The sequence below is a fragment of the Podarcis gaigeae genome (genome assembly GCF_964106915.1).
Source record: "Podarcis gaigeae genome assembly, chromosome: 2".
Lineage (NCBI taxonomy): Eukaryota > Metazoa > Chordata > Lepidosauria > Squamata > Lacertidae > Podarcis > Podarcis gaigeae.
The window spans coordinates 113947718-113963053 of NC_139679.1; the positions used below are offsets into that span (position 1 = coordinate 113947718).

The 15336-nt window shown below is 47.4% G+C and overlaps 2 protein-coding genes across 2 annotated transcripts in view; one reads left to right on the forward strand and one right to left on the reverse strand.

The window, feature by feature from the left end:
• Window positions 1-15336, forward strand: part of LOC310837988 (E3 ubiquitin-protein ligase TRIM11-like) — a 1016249-nt gene that overhangs the window by 789804 nt on the left and 211109 nt on the right. The window lies entirely within an intron of this gene.
• LOC310838007 (uncharacterized protein C6orf47 homolog) lies at window positions 1300-12938 on the reverse strand. The gene is made up of 2 exons (XM_083725328.1): window positions 12525-12938; window positions 1300-7650 (listed from the first exon to the last, which is right to left on the reverse strand). Exon 2 carries the CDS (start codon window positions 7031-7033, stop codon window positions 6398-6400), a length of 636 nt encoding a protein of 211 aa, XP_083581454.1. The 5' UTR covers window positions 7034-7650; window positions 12525-12938; the 3' UTR covers window positions 1300-6397.

Sequence of the window (15336 nt, forward strand, 5' to 3'; positions counted from 1 at the left end):
GAACTGCGGTAACGCCTCTTGCTTGTCTGCATGGAGAGGTGTGTGCTTGTGTGTGTGTGTGGATAGAAACCCAACTTTTGTGTGGCTAGAATGCAGCAAACACGGGACGCGGGTGGCGCTGTGGGTTAAACCACAGAGCCTAGGACTTGCCAATCAGAAGGTTGGCGGTTCAAATCCCCGCAATGGGGTGAGGTCCCGTTGTTCAGTCCCTGCTCCTGCCCACCTAGCAGTTCGAAACCACGTCAAAGTGCAAGTAGATAAATAGGTACCACTCTGGCGGGAAGGTAAACGCCGTTTCCGTGCGCTGCTCTGGTTAGTCATGCTGGCCACATGACCCGGAAGCTGTACACCGGTTCTTAAAAAAAAGGGGGGGGGAGAATGCAGCAAACTGCACCAAACAGAGCACAAGACTTAATTGGCAGGGTTCGAGCCCCCATGTTGGGCAAAAATATTCCTGCATTACAGGAGGTTGGACTAAACGATCCTTGTGGTTCTTCCAGCTCTATGATTCTGTGATTGGTCACATCAGTTGCTTCTCCCATTTTTTGTCTCTGGCCTCACCCACTACTAGCATGGTCCCCACAAAGGAATTCGGCCAAAAGTACCGTGTTTTTCGCTCTATAAGACGCACCAGACCACAAGAGGAACCTAGTTTTTGGAGGAGGGAAACAAGAAAAAAAATATTCTGAATCTCAGAAGGCAGAACAGCAAGAGGGATCGCTGCACAGTGAAAGCAGCAATCCCTCTTGCTGTTCTGGCTTCTGGGATAGCTGTGCAGCCTGCATTCGCTCCATAAGATGCACACACATTTCCCCTTACTTTTAGGAGGTAAAAAGTGAGTCTTATAGAGCAAAAAATACAGCATGTCCACCCCGCCACCCTGCTATAGTATTTTATTGCATACAATTCCATACAATAAAACACAAAACAAGAAAATAAAAGAAGCAATAAAAATGCAATTAAAAATCGGTACGAATATTTCGCATGATGTATGAACTGCCTCCCATGTTCCACCACAAATACACATACACACACAGTGTGAATGAATGGAGTTTGTGGGCCCTGCTGTAAATCCCAGCTGAGCTATGAAAAGTGAAAGCAAGCCCAGCTGAAAGCAGGAGGGGCGGGAGGCAGGGACCCACAGTGCAAACTCCAGAGGAATGATGAACCCCTTTCTTCCCTCTCCTCTAGTAAAAACTGCCTGATTGCTGTCCAGGCTTTGTCCAGTTGCCATGAGAACTAGCAATACGCACAACTGTAGGTCGCTCCGGTTGCAACTGAGAATCGCAGAGCCTCGCATTGTTCTTTGAAGTTTCCCTTTTATTTAAATATATAGATATATAGATATATTAACACAGGTTGGAAAAATAAACGAATCCAAATCAACAGTGTTTTAAACTGTTAAAACAGCAGTCAGGATATAGAGACACAGGTTAGTTTATGCAGTTATCCTGCCTGCGGCCGCTCCCTATACACAACCAATGCGTTCCCAAGTAAAACAGGGTAATTTGGTCCCCACCCCGCCCCACCCAATGAAGAAAATAACCACTATGCTTCCAAAATCACAAACAGCAACACACTTTCTCAGGCACCAGGGAACATCTAGAGTGGTGTATGACCAAACAGGACAGGGAAGAGGTATATCTTGAAAAATGTACCGTTTTGTGGAGACACAGAGGCACCCAGCCTCCTGTTGCTGTTCATGAAGCACACACAATTATTATTATTTTCTCTTGATCTTCCCTTCACTGGCAAACTCCTCACAGTTTTCATAACAATGCTGCCTCAGGATGGAGCCTATTATAATCCTAGCGTCTCCCTCCCTCCAACACAGAATAGCACAGCAATGATACGGGTGCATAACGTTTCAGCAGGAACATCGCAGGCAGCTACTGGCTAGTATGTGTGACGCCACTCACACCCCTCATCTTGAGATTGATTCGTACGCAATATAAATTTGCTGAGGAATTACTAGGTTTCCCAAATAAGCACTCTGGTAATCCCAGTAAGCGAGACAGCGAGGTTTTTTTTGTTTTTTAAGAGCACAGCGTTGCATTGAAACCAACATAAGTCAGTCACTACTATAAGGGTGGAACGTCACATTATGTGGAAAAAACGCAGGATTTCCAGCTTCGTCTGTTCCTTTTGGCACGTGTGCAGACAGGACACTTCCAGGGGAGGCAGGTGGAAGGTTTTAACCCTTCCTCGAGTTGCTTGTTCTCAAAAATGGCCTCACGGAATCCTTGTCACCCCCAACTCTGGCTCAGTTTGGTTGAGGAAAGAATGAGGGTTTTTTTGTGGGGGGTGCAGTTGCAAGGGGAAATCAACAGATACCGCAATACTACCAAGAAAGTTGTCACAAATTCACATTCAATGATAGGTTTGCCAAGGAAGTTCTGCCTTCAAATGTTTTGGGGACTCACCCATTATAAGACTCAGTCATTTCAAAATGTTTTCTTGACTCCCCTCTCCTTTCAAAAACAAGATGGGTTCCTAATCATTTGTACAAGCGTCAGAAATCCTGTTCTGCCTGCTTCCGAGGTGTGGAGAGCTCTCTAGATCCAGCCCCGCTATAGTCCGTTCTCTAGATTAGCCCCTCTTCCGTTCGGGACATTTCAGTGGGTGGAGGGATGGCTTTGGCCCACAAGGATGGGGAACCTGTGGCCTTCCAGATGTTGTTGGACTACAGTTCCCATCATTCCCAGGTCACAGCCAGGGACGATGGGAGTTGTAGTATTAACAACAACCAGACGCACAAACAGAAGAATTCCGTAAGACTTTGTGCTAAGGAAGTATGTTTATGCTGGTGGGTTTCGTTTTAGGCTGGCTTGCGCCGCTCTGGACTGAATTAAAAAAACACAACAACATAGACCTACTCCGATGTAGTCAAGTCAATCATTTTGAGGAAACAGCTAATTCCGCTTCTAGGGCACAAAATTGGTGGATCTACAGCTTCAAGTAAACTTCTTGGAGAAAATGAGCCGAAGGACAAAAGTAGACATTTCAGTACCACAGCTATACATCACAAGATGGGGTTTTTAGGAGTCCCTTGAGGCCATAGTATCACAGAAGTGTCACAACCACAACTGTTGCTAATGGTCAGCCTAGTTAGTCAACTACAAGAGCCCTGAGATTACGGTGGGGACATTGTCCGAAGCACCCTCCCCTCTCACTGCTCTCTGGAACGCCAGGTGAAAACGCCAGGATAGGAGACCAATGTAATGTGTTCTAACTGTTGTGGAAGGGGCTAGCTGCTGTTTGCCTCAGAGGGCCTGCCCTCCGGACCGCTTTCCTCAGCACTAGGGAGCGACAAAAAGCGATGGCCATTGCGATGGCCTTCTACTCATCCCTCAGCAAGAGGGGAAGATGTTCGTAGGTGAAGGTGAGGGAGAAATTAAAAGGGTGTGCACTTCAGATCTGACACCCAGAGAGACAAAGATCTAGCGCATGACCCTGGGCAAAGGGAACCGTTTCCTCTTGAGTTCCTATCTCTAATTCAGGGGTGGGGAGCCTGCGGCCCTCCGAACTACAACTCCTATCATTCCTAATTACTGACCGTTCCGACTAGGGCTGATGGGAGTTGGGATTCCGACAGCATTTGGGAGGCCAAAGCCCTCCTCTTCTTCCTGGAACAGGAATGACACCACAAAAGCAGGGTTTGCCAGCACCCGCAGTGGCAGGCCAGAAGTTTGAAAGGATAGAGAAGGCATTCATTCTGCCTCAGAACCGGAACGCTTAAGTTTTTTATTCTCGCTCGAGGCAGATGGCATGGGACGTTCTGGCTCTATCCGGACAAGAGAGGGGTTTCACTTGAAAGATATCACATGGGTATTAGACAATATTCAGAGAAGGAAATGAATCTGAGAAAGCTTTTACAGAAAGGGTTGTGCATTTTTGGAAAAGGACTTGAATCCCGAGGACGTTTCCTAGATGAAATGGGAGTGTTTCTGCTGAAAATGAGATTGCAGCTTGCTCTGAATGTGGTTGCAGTGTAGAATTATTTCCTGAAACCATTTTTAAAAAAAATGAATGATCTGATTTGCCACTTTCTTGTCTATCACAACATGGAGATCAAGTGGATCTCAAGGAGCTAGAGAGGGATGATCTAGCGGGGAAAGGGGACATCACAAAAGGGATTAATGAGAAAGAGTGGATATGTTCTAGGTTCCAGAGATTCAAAATCAAAGCATGTTTTATACATCACTGCTTGCGGCTAACAGAAGAGTGTTCAGGGGAGAGGTTAAACTGTATTTGTGTTTGTGGAAGGAGTGGGGATCACTCAATGATAACATGTGGTTTGGAGGCATTCTGGGCATGCATCAGAGACCGTGGATCTTGAAGGGAAGAAGGGGGCAGGGAGACAGAAATGTAAGGTATATAATTTGGAAAGGACCTGACTGTGGACCTACAACATAGGATGGATTCCACACAAGAAGGTGGTGTTTGTTTTAGGAGATCACAAGAGACATACATGATCCCAACAGAACTGAAGAATGAAGTGTGTTGTACTGATCTGGAAAGATGTGCTGACCTAGGAATGTGGAGGCCTTGCCAGAAATGAGGAAAGGAATAATGTTCCTACGAACACAACTGCCACATCCACTCCGGTGGTCCCTAGTTCCAACGGCAAGCCTGGCGCAATATAAACTTCCCATCCCCTGGCAAGAAAAACACAAACAGGACCTTGGAAGAGAGGCCTGATTGGGTCTATGGCTGGCAGCCCCGATTGCAAGCCTGAACAGGTAACCAAGCTTCCCGCAGGCGAACATTCATATTCTGGGAAACGTGGGTCACCCTCTTGCGAGGCAGTAGGGCACACCTCAGGTGCAGGTGTGTGGTAAAGGTAGACATTTGTAACCCTGTGCGGCTCAAGCACACCTGGGCCGCTGAGAGGCATGCTGAGATCCTCTTTCAATCACACCCAGATCCTTTGGGCAACACATGGCCCACAGTGATCTGGTAGCATAAAATCTCAATATTGCTGAAGTTGCTTGGGCTGGGTATCAATAAAACAGGGCAAAGAACTAGACTCTCCTGCTGCTGGAAAAAGTTCTAGATGCTGGTGAGGAGCAGGTGGAATCTAGCTGAAATTCCAGGCTCAGAACTGCTTATCCCTGAGGTTTGGGACGGAGGGGAAGATCAACTTTCTAAACAGCCCACTTTGCCCCTTCAGAATAAGCTAGGGAGAGACAGTCCGTTTCTAACAGGGAGTCCTCAGTAGTCCACCCCCATCCAGATTCCTCCTCAGTAGTTTTACATATTTCCTGATACTGCCCTCCAGAAGTTCCTGAACTCCAACTCCCATCAGCCCCAGCAAGATCAGCCAATAACCAGGGATGATGGGAACTGTAGTCCAACCATCTCTGGAAGGTTCCATGATGGGTACCCCTGCTCTAAGTTGTGGGAGGCTTTCATGACTTTCTGGAATCTTCCTCCCCTAGATTAGATGTCATACCAATTAGAACACTTCCTGCCAAACCCCAGTCCTCCCCTTGGCTCCGTTGAATCCTCTTGTGGAGGTGCAATAGGTCTCTCTCATAGGATCTGACCCATAGTTCTCAAATCCACCCTGCCCTAGCCTCAGATAAATCCACTCTCTGGTCCCAGTTAAGATAGGAGGTTCTTCATCCCTAGTATCCACTCGCCCCAGCCTGAGACGGGGGCAAGAAGATGCAATGTGGCATCTACTGGCCCTTCCCAGATCAATTGCCCTCTCCCTTCCACCCTCCAAAGTGATTGTCCAAAGCCTCTTGCCCTCACCTGCTGGGCCACCAGAGCAGAATGCTGCACTTGCTTGCTGTTCAAGATCACTGGGTCTAGGGACGCCTCTGCTAAAACGAGGACCCCACTGACTGATGAAATCACCAGTCTTTGCAGATTATAGGAACTGGTTATGTGCGGACCACCCCATCAATGCTTCTTCAAAACTGCCAGCCAAACATGCTCTACAGAGGCATGTCCATGACCCTGTCAATGAGCCCTCGAGTCCCCTCACCTTCCCGCCAAATCTAGTTCCCAAGATCCACTGGGGGCAGGCAAGACAGGAAAACCAGGTTCAGACTGGTTTGGATGTGGAGTGCACCCCCCACCCTCGTGCCCCATGATTTCTTCAAGGCCCCTCTAGGTGGGAATAGTTGTGATGGTTTCCCCTCCCTTTGCTCCCCAAAAAGCCATTCACAAATGAGCACTGGAACCACCTGCGTGGGGGACAGGACACACACATACATATGTTTTTTGCAAACATACACCCGCCGCACAACACTCTCTATTTCCTCCTCTTTTGTGCGTGTCTGTCCAGCCATCCTGAATGGGGACCACATCAGCTGCGCTCTTTGGCTTCCATGACCCAATTCTACCCCGAACAGCCGCAGGAGGCGGGCCAACAGAGTCTTCCTCCTTATAGCGGCGGCGACTGCTTGCCTGTGCCGGCTGCTGACAGTTCCTCTTCCTTGGCTGGGTTGGGGCCAATGGGCTCTTTCTCCTCTGGGGGCTCAGATCCGCCGGCCTGGATACTGACACACAAAACCAGGGTCTGCAGGAAGCCGTAGAGGCAGGCAAACTGGACCAGGTACTCCTGCACCAGCCACAGGGCCAAGTACATCCCGTAAGCGGTGACTAAGAAGCAGGCAAAGCCGTGAAGCCAGACCTTCAGAGGGCCCCCGAATCCCAGGATATCCAAAACCAGCCGGAAGGCCGGGGACGAGGCACAGAGCAAAGTCACCACGCACAGGTCAAAGAGGTGGCGGGTGAAGTTGAAGCAGATCTGCAAGTTCTCTGGCGATTCGACGGATGCTTTCGGCGGCGAGAGGTGCTGAGGTATCCCGGCCAATAGGGAGCTCTCTCCAGCAGCGGAACTTTGGCCCCAGCCAATAGCGCCCAAGAGGCGTTGGCCGCTCCACCATCTTGGTTTTGGGGGCGCCGTGCTTTCCTCCAGCTCCCCCTGCATTTCCTCCTCTTCCTTTTTCACGTCCTTCGCCTTTCCTCGTCGCCAAGGCAGTCCAGGAAGCCATGACTTGGCTCTGCTGAGGAACATGGCGCAGGGAGAGGATGCACAGATATATTATTATAATATAGATAAATATATGTAAACAAACTAAAGAGCAGGTGTGGGAGCTATACACCCAGAGCAACCAAAGTTGACTTGGGACCCAAGGTTCTCGAAGATCAGCTCCCTGCCACGAAGAATGAGGCCTAGCATGGCATTTTCCGCTCTTCCTGCTCACATCTGCTGCTTCAGATGCCAAGGCTGGTGGCTCAGTCTTCAAGGAAACCACAATTGTGGGTTTTCCATAAATCTTGGCTCTTCCGGGCTTGGAGCTGTCCTAGATGCTGGCTGCCAAGAACATGAATCTCCTGTGTCCAAGCAAATACATATGTTGGAGAACGGTTTGCTCACACAGAAGGAAGTTGAATTTCCTGCCACATCACACTGATTTTTTCAACACTCCTGGCAAACCAGCCATCTTAGGGCATGCGGGTCCGCTTCCCCAAATGGGCATGGTGGGTTCAGTTCCCTGTTTCCAAAAGGGTGTATTTGTGTCTGCCAAAATAAAAAAAAATCTCAGCTTCTTATTAGTTCAGGGGCTCCAAAGTCTCTCATCATGCTGCCTCAAATAAAAGATGGGATCTTTCGCTCCAGAACAGCCTCCCCTATGAAAGAAAGAAAGAAATTTTCAGTCAGCGAACTGACCGCAGGGGGGACAGAATGGCAATTAAGGGGAGATTTCTGATTTAACCTACTTCTTATCTTGAAAAATGGTGGTAATAGTGACTCATGGGCTTGCTGCAAGGGTGAACATGGTTTTAAATGCTGAAAACGGAAGACTAAAAGGCGAATAAACTTTAATTCTCATCCCTCATGAAGATTTTCCATCTAGCTAGCAGGAAATGTTACGGACCCCCAAATACTGACAAGGCCCTGATATTAGCTGTGGGTTATCGTCAACTAAGTTTTACTCAGTGTAGAGACACTGAAAATAACATGAGTAACTTAGAGCCATTCACTTCAATGGGCCTATGATGAGTAAAACTAAGTGAAACGTAACTGAATACCACACTATGTTCCTTGGTAGTTTCTCCAGGGAGATTATCATTTAAAAAAAAAAAAAAACTGATCACATGATCAGCTTCCAAAACACTGATTCTCACCAATTCTCAATACTGATTTTATCCAATAATAAAATTATTGTTTCATTGATCATGTTTGTATCCTCACCCTTCACCACAGGCTCCGAGGGCAGGCTACACAAATCACAAAAAAAGCGTTGAATACAAATAATAAAATAGCAGCTAAAACTTTAAAAGAATGCAATTGAACAGCAAGCAGTGAAAAACAGCAACAGCATGACCAAGAACTCCCAAAGGCCTCAAGAGTGAAGTGTATCTCAAGCAGTACCAGAACCAGACATACTTTAGAGAGGAGGTAATTCTGAAGATGGGCTTCTACTTCTAAGAAGGCTCTACAGTGGTACCTTGGGATACATACGCTTCAGGTTACAGACTCCACTAATCCAGAAATAGTGCTTCAGATTAAGAACTTTGCTTCAGGATGAGAACAGAAATTGTGCTCTGGCGACGCGGCAGCAGCAGGAGGCTCCATTAGCTAAAGTGGTGCTTCAGGTTAAGAACAGTTTCAGGTTAAGAACGGAACTCCGGAACGAATTAAGTACTTAACCTGAGGTACCACTGTACTTGGTCATGGAACTCTTGAGAAGGACCTCTCCTGTTGACCATAACGCACAGGCAGGTTCCGTTATAGAGAGAGGCGTTCCTTCAGATATTTGGGCCCCACATCGTTTAGTGCTTTCCACAGACCCCATTCCAAGTGCTGGTTTGGACCTATAAAACCTTAAAACAGAACGCCTCTCTCCATATGAAACAATCCAGACTCTCCTCGTTCATCATCTGAGGCCCTTCTTCATGTGCCTCCTCCGTGAGAGCTCCAGAGGGTGGCAACACGAGAACGGGGCCTTCTCTGCAGCGGCTCCCTGTTTGTGTGATGCTGTCCCCAGGGAGGCTCGCCTGTCACCTTCATTATACAACTGGATATATCAGTTGCAGCTTCCAAACTGTCTTCAGGAGCAGCCTCAGGGACAGCAGACTGCAATAATCCAACCTGGAGGTGTAACCAGAGAATGGGCAACTGTGGCAAAGCAAGACCAAAATGCAGCCCTTTGCCCAAGTGAGCTTTTGCAGGCAAGGCAGTGATTAAGAGCCAGTTTAAAATCAAATTATTATCCTGGATTCGACTACTTCAGAATGCAGGTAGGGGGGACGAATCTTGAAAGCACTGCGTGCGTTTTCCTACATGTAAAAAAGCAGCATGCTGGGAAACAGTTCAAGCTCGCCTTCTCTGTATTTCTCCATCTAACAGGATTTTCTGCTGGGGAAGCACTCAGACCTAATTTCCTGCAGTGGTACGCTCCAAAAAAACCGAAAATCCCTTTACATCACTCGAATTTGCTGCTTGTATACATTGACCCTAATCTCTGTCTCAGAATACAAATGCATTCTATCAGCCACTCCCAATCCCTTGATTGCTCTGGAATTTAATTGCAAAACTCCGAAAAAGGGTTTTTGTACCTCCAGAATTTTGATTTCCCCTATCTTAGGTTGACCTATCTTAGTTTCTCTCCCCCCCCCACCCCACCCCAATAATCTCTTTTGGATGGCATGAACCCAAAATGTGCAATGAGTTGAAAACAAGCAGATGGATATCCACCATCTGTAGCCACAAAACAAGATCTGCATGGCGTAATAGATATTTTGCAACACCAAGCCGAAACCTGTTTCTATAATCGTCTATGCATTTCTGCTGCTGTAGGGGGAAATATGCCAACAAGGAGCCCTCAAGACGAACAAAAACCTCATTTAAACTCTCAGAAAAGTGACTTCCCCAACCTGGTGCTGGCTGAGGCTGATGGGAATTGTAGTCCAAAACACCTGCAAGGAACCAGTCTGGGGAAGGCTCCCCCTTAGTGCATAAACAAACATGGCGGCCCTCCAGATAGGTATAGTTGGACCACAACTCCCATCAGCCCCAGGCAGTGTGGCCCACAGAAAGGGATGATGGGAGCTGGAGTTCAATGGCATCAAGGGTTCAATACATCAGCTACCCGTGAATTACCTGTTGGGGGGGAGGAGAGAACATATATACCACTCTAAGTTTCCCATTATCCAACAGCTTGTATGAAACTAGGGGTCAGAGGTGAATTTAAGGGAGCCCGACTGGTTCGCCCACACTGGGCACTGATCCGAGAGGGCGCCGCAACAATGACAAGAGATTGGGAGGGGGGATTTGGGTGTCATACAGGGTGCTGCAGAAAGGTTAGAGCCCAAAGTTCGCCACTGCTAGGGGTTCACGAAGAGTATCCCAGAGCACCTCAGAAGAGCTACCAATGAAAGAGAATGCCTCTGAACATGTTCAGAGTGCTTTCCTGTTCACCACTGAATAACCACAACTCGTGCTTGAGGCATGACTTTCACGCACCGCCAGATTTTCTAGCCAATCCATGTCAGATATACAGCAGATTGCTTTCTTTTAAAAAACTGACTTTGGAAAGCCTTGATCTCTCGTATTCTGCTTATTATAATGGCTGTTGGCTCTGCTGGTTCATCTTTTATCTCAGTTGTCTCTTACGTACACTGATTTTACATATGTTAATGGGGTTGTGGCCCCTCCAGCCCAAGTCAAGAGTTGGAACTACAGTAGTAAAGGTGAAGGGACCCCTGGCCATTAGGTCCAGTCGTGACCGACTCTGGGGTTGTGGCACTCATCTCGCTTTATTGGCCGAGGGAGCCAGCGTACAGCTTCCAGGTCTTGTGGCCAGCATGGCTAAGCCACTTCTGACGAACCAGAGCAGTGCACAGAAATGCCGTTTACCTTCCTGCCAGAGCGGTACCTATTTATCTACTTGCACTTTGACGTGCTTTCGAACTGCTAGGTTGGTCGGAGCAGGGACCGAGCAACGGGAGCTCACCCCGTCGCGGGGATTCGAACCGCCAACCTTCTGATCGGCAAGTCCTAGGCTCTGTGGTTTAACCCACAGCGCCACCCGTGTCCCTAACTACAGTGGTACCTCGGGTTAAGGACTTAATTCGTTCCAGAGGTCCATTCTTAACCTGAAACTGTTCTTAACCTGAAGCACCACTTTAGCTAATGAGGCCTCCTGCCGCTGCCGCGCCGCCGGAGCACGATTTCTGTTCTCATCCCAAAGCAAAGTTCTTAACCCGAGGTACTATTTCTGGGTTAGCAGAGTCTGTACCTTGAAGTGTATGTAACCTGAAGCGTCTGTAACCCAAGGTACCACTGTACTGAAATGAATGATTGTGGCTAAACCTGGGGCCAACGGTTTCGATGGACCTGCTCCGGATAGGGCTAGCACGGGACACAACAACCCTTTGCAGAAAATGAGAATGAACGAAACAATCATAAAAATGGCTTCACAACCACCCCACAAGCACAAAATACTTCAGGCACATGGAAGACGAATCAAACCTCAAAACATGCGTCTCTGTGTGTTAATGAAATGGCAAGGCTGCACCTTCTGCTGTGGTAATATTTGTGTGAGACAGGAAGCGAGGATGCGCTTGGGATTCCTCGTGAGCCACTTTCAAATTGGGCTGGGAGTCTGGTCTAGGTGTAATTATGGCGCCATATGCTCTGGTTGGAGGATCCCATTCCCACCAGTGTGGTTTTTATTCAGCTTAGAGGGGATTGCGCCTGAGGAGCTGTCAGTTATTAAGAGCGGGAGCCTCATGGAGGGGAAGATTTCTGGCATTATATGTCATTAGCTCTCTGCAGCTCTGGAGTGTGCAGCAAGCATGACTTTTGCGAGACTAATCGGAAAAGGTGCCTAAACTCGGAAAAGGTGCCTCAAGATGTGTACATTTATAGCATAATAGTCTCTTTATAGAAGCATCCTGTATCGACTGCTTTTAAGTTCTTAAAACAATCAATGTGTGTGTGTGTGTCTGCAGGGCTATCTTCTGCAGTGCTGTGCAATAAGGATACTTGGGATTTTATATAAGGCATTTCAAGAAAGCAAGATATCTCTCACAACACATTGAACTCTGCAATGTTTCAAACCGTGTGTGTTGGGGGTTGTCAACCAACATCTGGTCTATTTATAGGCTTCATGAGATTCCCGGCGGAGGGAACTGCCTTCTTAGGCCTTTATTGCAAAAAAATAATAATACTCCCCCCCTCCCTTCTAGATTAAAGAATCCTTGCAAACCCTCACTTGAATCCTAATCGATGCAACCACACACACCAAAATAAAAGCAAATCCCCCCCCAAGAGCTGCTCCCTTAACTCAAAGATTCCTCCCTCCCCAGGGAATCTGTACACCCCCCCCTCCCTAAGCGACTGCACCCAACGATCCTAATTAGGGCCGATCTCCCGATCACCCCACCCCCCAAAATAAACCCCTCCAGGAATATCCACCACCCGCTTGCCGGAGAGACCGCAGCGCTGCAACACGCGCCCCCCCCCCCTTCCACACACACACGCGTTTAGCACGTACCGGGTGAGATCCAGAGAAGCGATGCCTCCGTAGCAACTTTTCCCCCTTCCCCTCCCTACGGATTTCTTTCTCCTTCCCTTCCGATTTCAGCTTTTTATCTTGCAGAGTAGGGCGGTTTGATTTCATTCCTTTCCTCCGCCTCCCCTGGAAGGTAGCAATGCTCTTCTTTTTAATGTCCCCTACCTTGTTTTTTTAATATATAAATATATATGTGTGTGTCCAAACTCCAGCAAAAGAGGGACTTTCCGGAGGATCTTTGGCCCCGCCGAGCAAAGGGAGAGAAGGAAGGGGAGAGACTAGCCCAGCCCTAGATGGAGAAGGAGGGGGAAGGAGACGGGGGGGGGGGGGAGAAAGAGAGAAGTCTCTTCCTTGGGATTTTCTGTTAGGACTGGATTAGGGAGAAGCGCCACCCCAAAGGCGGGAGGAGCCTCTAGGGAGGGGTCAACTGGGAAGGAGGGGCTACCTGGGGGGTGGAGGAAGTGGGAGAACTGGAAGGGCGGACTGGGTGTAGGAGGGAGCGGGAGGGGCAGGGAGCTGGCGCAGCCCGGACTCCTGGGTTCCCTGCGAGGGCGCCATGATCATTATGGTTTCATTCATTGCTGTTAGTCAAATGCAACAGTCCCAGAGGCAGTGTGAAGTGGGGTGTTGAAATTACAGTCTCAGGCAGGGGTCAGCAAACTTTTTCAGCAGGGGGTCGGTCCACTGTCCCTCAGACCTTGTGGGGGGCCGGATTATATTCTGAAATGAAAAGAAAAAAATGAACGAATTCCTATGCCCCACAAATAACCCAGAGATGCATTTTAAATAAAAGCACACATTCTACTCATGTAAAAACACGCTGATTCCTGGAACGTCTGCAGGGCGGATTTAGAAGGCGATTGGGCCGGATCCGGCCCCCCGGGCCTTAGTTTGCCTACCCATGGTCAGGTATAGAAGGAATCCTCCAAAAAACAAAAGTTTCAGGTTTCAAAAGGATTAGGCCTGTGGTTCTCAACCTTTTTTTTTTTAGACATGCCCCATCTAAGCATCTCTAAAAGTCTGACACACACACCCCCCCACCCGGTTTGGCATATAATTCTTATTATTCAAAAAGTGAACTCCTGTTCACGTGGAGGAAGCCTAAAAGACCATTAACTGTTAATAACTCGTTCTCAAATTGCCCCCCTTAAAAATCAAATTGCCCCCCTGTGGGGTGGGTGTTCCACGTTGTAGAACCACAAGATTAGGCTGTAGTAGTAGTAGTAGTAGTAGTAGTAGTAATGTGGTTGGGTTGAGGGGGAGGGGAGCAAGAGCTGGAGGCTCCTAAGTTTTAGGAAGGAGCTGCTGGAAGCCAGAACTCCTGGGTTCTTCTAAGAAAGGGCTGGGTGGGAGCCAGGATTCTCCAAGAAAGAGCTAGGACTATGGCAGTAGAAGTCTTTATTATTTCTTAAATTGGTATACCACCCTTTATCTGTAGATGTCAGGGCAGTTCAGATACAAAATAAAAATACAAAATACAAAAAACGAAACAATAATCCCCCCTCCCAAGTAAAGCTTGGATTAGTTCCAGTGGTGAAAGTTCCTAAATTAGAGGTACAGGAACTCAGAGTAGCTTGTAAGAGCCATGCGGTCTGAGCCGCAGCAACCAGATAAGACCTGCTCACCGTTTGAGCTTCCCTGGCAGATTGAAGGTGAACAATAGTCTTGATTACCTGCCTCCCAAGGCAAGTGGGAGCGACCTAGCTAAGCCTGGCAGGACAGTTTACTCTATGGTCTTAACCCCTTCATGCATTAATTAGACTTAAGCGTTGTTGGGTGTATGAGGCTGGTTATCCCACATTGTTTTCTGGTTCCTGCTTGCAGTCTTCCTTTAGGCATCTGTTTGATTAAAGCCATCTGTGTCAGCAATGAAAGCATTGCGTTGACTGGGTTTAAACTATTTTGATATGATTCTTGATCAATCCACACCTCTGCATCCCTGTTCCATTTCTTTCTTGACCAGTCACATACACTGCCAGTTGCTTCGCCAGGCAGGCATCCTGGGTCATCAAAGACAATGGGCAGTTTCTTTGATGTAGCTTTTCTGATATGTTAATCTTAGGATGTTAATCTTAGGGCCAGGAAGCAGATCTCACCTGAAGGTGATAATGATCGTTGTCTTCCTGGCCATCCTAATAATAATAATAATAATAATAATAATAATAATAATAATAATTTTTATTTATACCCCGCCCTCCCCAGCCAAGGCCAGGCTCAGAGCGGCTTACAAGCAATAATAAAAACAAGATGAATGATTACAAACTTAAAAACAAAAATAAAATACAACATTAAAATAATGGAACATTAAAATATTAAAATGTAGCCTCATCGCAGGAGAAGGAAAAGAAGAAGAAAAAAATCATGTGTATTGTTTGTTTATGACCTCAGGGGTTGCCAAATGCACTCCTTTGTAGTTCTGTTTTGTTTACAGCAGAAATATGTGTGCTTAATTAGTTTTGGTAGTTTAACTTTGTCCCCATGTGGGTTTGTTGAAATGCTCAGAAGAAATCTGATTGGTTCTTACGAACACTCTGTAAAAAGTTCTTTTGTGAATAAGACGACCTGGGCCGAGGGGTAGAGGCAGACATTATTATACACACGCTTCCCAGAGTCTTGCTGGTTCAAGCCTCTGTGTGTATTCTTATTAATCAGAGTTCAATCCTTCCTTTACTTTGAGAACGGCTCACAGATCTTTTTTTATGTAATTGGAGCCAAAAGTCATGGGTTCTCCTAGGAGAAGCTGGACTGATAATAGAGTTGCCATGCCAAAAGAGTTTCTGTCTCTTTAAACTTT

Coding starts and splice junctions, on each gene's coding strand:
- LOC310838007 (XM_083725328.1), bottom strand. CDS start 7,033: ATGTTCCTCAGCAGAGCCAAGTCATGGCTTCCTGGACTGCCTTGGCGA.